The 6,668-nt window shown below is 37.9% G+C and overlaps 1 protein-coding gene across 1 annotated transcript in view; it reads right to left on the reverse strand.

Annotated features, from left to right (window-relative positions):
- Window positions 1–6,668, reverse strand: part of NAA25 (N(alpha)-acetyltransferase 25, NatB auxiliary subunit) — a 63,623-nt gene that overhangs the window by 32,464 nt on the left and 24,491 nt on the right. Inside the window, 5 exon segments of the mRNA XM_006769001.2 lie at window positions 5–44; window positions 573–684; window positions 3,268–3,346; window positions 3,915–4,022; window positions 5,136–5,210. Coding sequence (XP_006769064.1) covers window positions 5–44; window positions 573–684; window positions 3,268–3,346; window positions 3,915–4,022; window positions 5,136–5,210 — 414 coding nt within the window.

Genomic DNA, 6,668 nt, shown 5'->3' on the forward strand with positions numbered 1-6,668 from the left:
AGACAGAATCGAAATAAGTCAGATAGAATTGCCAGTCATCTGAGCTAAAAATCAGATTGAATGGTACACACAGGATTAAACACAAGTTGTGACAAATCTGCATTAGGAACCATGATATTCAACTTATTTCTAAGTTATACTTTAGTTCTTACTAGAAGCCCACCCTTCCCTCTGGGTTTCCCCTATAGCCCCAAAATCACAGCACTCTAGAGGTGTTTTAAAAGTAAAAAACTTTTAAGATACTACTCTTTCCTTCAATAAAATTATCAGATCTAGAAAATTAATATTCTTAACAGAAAACTCCCAACATTAGCACTTCCTAAATGGGGGAGAGGGGAAGGTTAGGCTAATAATATTGAATATTAAATTTGACAAATGATTTTCAGTGTTCATTTTAAAGACCTAATAACTCTTTACTGAAAGATGGTTCATCAAAAACTTTTTTTTAAATTTTAAAGTTTTCAGGACACACTTTATGCCCAAAATCTCAAAAGACATAGACAAAACACATCAATAATGACACCTGAAAACCCCACTCTAGTCATATAGTCCAAAAAGAAGCATCTACTCACTTTTTCAATAAGAGGCGCCGGGAAAGGGCGTTGCACTCTGGCCACCTGCTCAGCTTCTTGTACATAGCCATGCATTTATTTTCCCGACTCTGAATCTCACTAGTCAACTTCTCTATAATTAAAAGTTATAATAGTTGATAAGCTGGTTTCATTTTTGCTCAGAAACCAAAATAAAGTCCAAACACAAAAAGGAAAATAATAGCACATTTTCCCTCTCTCAGAAAACGGAGCCACCATTAGATACAAACTACTATCTTATTAAAAAACTAGAAGCCCAGTGTACAAAAATTTGTGCATTCGAGGAGTCCCTCAACCTGGCCTGTGTCCTCTCGCAGTCTGGGAACCCTCAGGGAATGTCCAACTGATGGCTTAGGCCCATACCACGCGGGGAGCGGGACTAAGCCCGCAGGCGGACATCCTTAGCGCTGCCATGGAGGCAGGAGAGGCTCCGCCAACACCGCTGTGCTCGCCAGCTATGAGCCTGGCTTCTAGATGAGCGGAGCTCCCCCTGTGGGAGCGCAATGACCAACAGGGAGCAAGCAGCTCCTGCATTGAGCGTCTGCCCACCCTGGTGGTCAGTGCACATCATAGAGACCAGTATTCCACCATTCAGTCAATTTGCATATCAGCTTTTTATTATATAGGCTATTTTACTGAAGAGAAAAAAAGTACATTTCTGATAGTAAATGTTTACAATATTTTTTTTCTGTAAAAGACAAGGATCCAAAAAGATAGATAGATAGATATAAAAGACAGGATCCAGAATGTATTGAGTTGAGGCTCTAGTATGTGGGATACACATATAAAGCCCCAATAGAATGTCGGGACTGGTATATTTAGTCCACAGACAGATTTCCCATCCATACAGTTCCAAAACATTGAATAAGCTTAGACTGGAATGGGATGAGCAAGGTGACAGAGATGTTAGGAGAAAGATAAAAAATGAACAGAGATGAATGAAACTCTTTACCAACAGCTGAAAGGAGGAAAACTACAACTATATTTCTGACCAAATTAAATTTGCCCTGTCCTTTTCTAACAGATTAGCAGATTAAGGATACTGACAATTACATTATGATTTCCTATAGTCTAAATTTAAACTACACACAGAAATACAATCTAGATGAGTAGAAACAGAAAGGCTGATTTGTACCCATCTGCAAGGAGGCTGAAGGTAAGAGAGTAAGTAATGTTAAAAACACACACACACACACACACACACACACACACCTCCTGCTACATCTATATATATAAAAGCCCAGCAACCTGAACGGCGGAACGACCACAACGACCGGTGGCTATGATGCACACTGTGGTAGCCAACCAGCCTGATCAGGGCCCCAATCAGACCCCCCGCAACCGCCCACAGCCCCTCACCCCCAATGGCCCAGTCCGATGGGCCCCTATCAGGGCAGGCTGGACAGACCCCACCCATGCACGAATTCGTGCACCAGGACTCTAGTTTTATATAACTAGTTAAGTATCATTTAGTGTAACCATTCTATGACTACAGTCTAATAAAAGATATATATATTACATACTTGTATGAAACAAAGTTTTTTTAATGACTACCCAATGAGAGAACTGAAGTTATTCATCTATAATTTAGTTAGTCCCAAAGACTGTAAAAGCACAATTAAAAAAATCAGGTTTAGCCCTGCCAGTGTGGCTCAGTGGTTGTGCGTCGACCTATGAACCTGGCCAGGGTTCGATTCCCAGTCAGGGCGCATGCCCAGATTACAGGCTCGATCCCCAGTAGTGGGTGTCTCCCTCCCTCTCTGAAATCAATAAAAATATATTTTAAAACAAACAAGCCGAAACCGGTTTGGCTCAGTGGATAGAGCGTCGGCCTGTGTACTGAAAGGTCCCAGGTTCGATTCCGGTCAAGGGCATGTACCTAGGTTGCGGGCACATCCCCAGTGGGAGATGTGCAGGAGGCAGCTGATCGATGTTTCTCTCTCATCGATGTTTCTAACTCTCTATCTCTCTCCCTTCCTCTCTGTGAAAAATCAATAAAATATATTTAAAAAAAAATAAAACAAACAAACAAAAAAACCAACCAGGTTTACTGAGGCAATAACTGCATTTCCAAGAATTTCTCCTAAGGAAATCATCATACATATTTAAATAGTTAGAAAGCAAAAATCTTTGTCACTCCCTGGCCAGGTGGCTCAGTAGGTTGGAGCATTGTCCTGTAAATGAAAAGATTCAATTCCAGACCAGGGCACATACCTGGGTTGCCGATTCATTCTCCAGTCAAAGTGTTTCTCTCTCACATCATTTTTTTAAAACAAATAAACCAAAACACTCACAGACACAGACAATATGGTGATTACGAGAGAGAAAGGGCGGTGGGGGAAGGTAGAAAAGGATAAAAGGGGGATAAATAGAGATGGAAGGAGACTTGACTTGGGTGGGGTGGTGAACACACAATACAAAATAGAGATGATGTATTATAGAACTGTACACCTGAAATCTAAATATTTTATTAACCAATGTCACCCCAATAAATTCAATTAAAATATTCTTTAAAAATAAATAAATGTACGACACAGAAAAGTCTGGAAGAACATAAAATGATCATAAGTTATTTTTTTATGTCTTTATATCTTTCTGTTTCTCTATGAGAAATTTTCCACAATAAACATTTTTCATGTTTAAGCAGGAAAAAATACTTTAAAACTTTCAAAATTACCTCCTAATTTTCCTCTGATGACATCTAAGGCTTCCTGGTACTTTCCCAAACGCTCCAGGATCATATAATAAAGTTCAACCTTACAGAAAAACAAACAAGTGCAACCACTGAAACTTTTCAATAATAAAAAGACAGTCATGGAGATGTAAAGTACAGCACAGGGAATACAGTCAATAGTACTGTAATAACTATGTATTGTGCCAGATGGATATTAGACTTATCAGGGGGGAGGGGGAATAACGTCATAAATTACATAAACATCTAACCACTATGCTGTACACCTGCAACTAATATAAGATATTGAATCTCAACTGTAATTACAAAAGAAAAAATAGTCATTTGTATGCTTTTAAAAAGTTATCTAATAGAAAAGAACACTATTCTCAAATGAGATGAAATTAACAGTAAGAATCAGACAAGAGTCTTAGGGAAGACTATCTATATACATCTCTGACTAGAGTACTTGCTGAAACAGCTCCATGTTCATTGTCTAAGCTGGGGTTTCCAAAGCTTCACATTTACACAAAGGGCAAGAGTGAAGACCCAGCCCTCTTAACTAGAATAAAACAACAGTTTTTAATATTATAATATTTATTGTAGCAATATCAAAATCATACAAATACAAAAGTAGGGCTTAAATTACTCACTTCAGCCTCTGCTTCTATCTTGTCCTCTTTCACCATTTTTTCTACCATTCTCTCAGCAAGGGGCAGAAACATTGTTTTTGAGAGATTTTCATCCTGTGCTGATATAGACTAGAAGAGAAAATAATAAATGTTTCATGCTAATTTCTCCCTGCCTGCACTATTTATATTACCATGCAGACCATTACTATGACTCCAGCACATAATTATCATTATACTATGTCAAATATCAGGCCTAATTTGAACCTGCCAAAAAGATACACTAGAGTGGTTTGCTTTACAAGAGATTTCTTTATTAGAAATTCATTATCCTATGCAATCTTGAAATGCTGAGTTTCCACATGACCTAACTTTTAAATAGATTATTCAAACATTTTTCTAGAAATATGTTAAGAGGGAGTATGCCTATACTGTTTAGTATATACAAAGAGTATCATCAAGTGTTTGAAAAGCCTTTCAGATGTTTTGAGATGTTCATACTTTGGAAGAGAAATGCCAATTGTTTAAACAGCTTACTATTAGCTACAATTACCTGAGATTGGTAATTAAAATCAATGAATGATATTAATAATTTTAACACTGCCAGATTCTGCTCAGAGCTCATTTATCCCCTGTAAACAACCTTTCAGGGTAGCTATTATGCTTATTTTATAGATAAAATGATGAGATTCCCCACTGCACTCCAAGACATGAGGTGAAGCCAGTATTTGAACGCAGACTTGTCTAAACCCAGAGGCTCTCTGTTCTTAACTGCTACATTTTAACTCCTACCTCCCCATCCTCTCCTACAACATATCTCATTTCAGTCCTTACAGTAGCTCTGGGAGGTAAGCATCTCCATTCTGTAAAAGAGCAAACCAAGGCTCAGAAAGCAAAAGTGATAAAACAAGGTCACCCAGTTCAATAACCTATGCACTAACCAACAATACTGTCTTAAAGACAAACGTCAGGTCAAAATATCTAACATCGCAGGGTACATACTTGATCAAATAACCCAGTAATGGATCTAAGATTCAGGGGGAATACAGTCTGTGCTACACACAAATAAACCAATATACCAACTCATAAAGAATACCAAAACTCCCCAACTCAAAAAGTCAACTAATATGGAAAGTCCCTGTTTGACACATGACTACCCAAGACGTTCACAGGATCCCTTAAAGGACAGTAACTATATACAAATATAAAAGCAAATCTCAATCCCATTGTGAATGCCATACTCACTTGCATAATTAAGCTCATCACAGACCAAAAGTAGTAAGGGTTTTTGGGGACAATCTTATATAGAGTCATGCCAGCCTGAAAGACAGAGAGCCATAAATACTTAATTTAGAAAAGGTCATACAGAGGGCAGTTAATGATCTAGATATGTGACAAGATATCTAGGACAATAACAACACATTTACATATCCCAGTTCCTGTAAGTGCCGTGACTTGATGGATATTATATTTTGGCTAGCAATATAGGTAATCACAAGTGTGAACTTTTACATCAGAATATTTCACCTTTGAAACATATTTTCTCAAATTAAAACCCAGTATTTCTAGCGCTAGCTGGTTTAGCTCAGTGGATAGAGCGTTGGGACTGTGAGCTGGAAGGTCCCAGGTTTGATTCCAGTCAGGGGCACATGCTCGGGTTGCGGGCTCAATCCCCAGTAGGGGGCGTGCAGGAGGGAGCTGATTGATGACACTCTCTCATCATTGATGCTTCTATCATTGATGCTTCTATCTCTCTCTCCTCTCCCTTCCTCTCTGAAATCAAAAATATATTTATAAAATAAATGAAGTAAAATAAAACCCAGTATTTCTAGAAAATACTGCAATACAACATAATCCAAACAGAATACCAAAGCAAACACAAAATTTACTGATGACAAGATACTAACCAGTTATAGTAAAACAAATAAACAAAGAAATCTAGACAGTATATTTAAAATTTAAAATTAGAAAAGATTACTGACATAATTGAAAATTTTCTCAGATCAGGAAAATAATCAGGTTCTTTGAAGACACCATTAATTAGAACTGAACCCTTTCATTGTGACATATACAGTATACAAATACTGTACTTAAAAGCAGGGGCATAAAAAGAAAGCATGCCTGGCCAGTGTGGCTCAGTGCTTAAGCATTGATCTAAGAACCAGGAGGTCATAGTTCATTCGATTCCCGAATGGGGCACATGCCTGGGTTGCTGGCTCAATTCCCAGTAGGGGGCATACAGGAGGCAGCCAATCAATGATTCTCTGATCATTGATGTTTCTCTCTCTCTCCCCCTCTCCCTTCCTCTCTGAAATCAAAATATATTTTTTTAAAAAGAACAAAATAGATCTATTAATATGTAACAGAAGATCTATCCATAATTAGCCAAGTAGTAATCAATGCTATGAACTCCATCAGCTAATAATCACAGTTACTTTCTTTTTTGTTTTGATCTTTTGCCTATCTTCAAGCCACCTTAAAAATTTCATGGAGCTTCTATTAAGGATATGCCTATTCCTGCCAAGGAAACAAAGATTGTGTCCCAGTCTCAAAGACACTTAAAAGCTAGGGAAATATAAGCCCTGGCCAGATAGCTCAGTTGGCTAGAGCATCATCCCAATACGCCAAGGTTGCTGGTTCAATCCCTGGTCAGGGCCCATATAAGTAACAAGCAATGAACGCATAAACAAGCAGAACAACAAATCAAATGTTTCTCCCTAAGAAAAAAAAGATCAACCAATGAATCATAAATAAGTCGAACAACAAATCGATGTTTCT

The sequence above is a fragment of the Myotis davidii genome, unplaced genomic scaffold, assembly GCF_000327345.1.
Source record: "Myotis davidii unplaced genomic scaffold, ASM32734v1 scaffold223, whole genome shotgun sequence".
NCBI lineage: Eukaryota > Metazoa > Chordata > Mammalia > Chiroptera > Vespertilionidae > Myotis > Myotis davidii.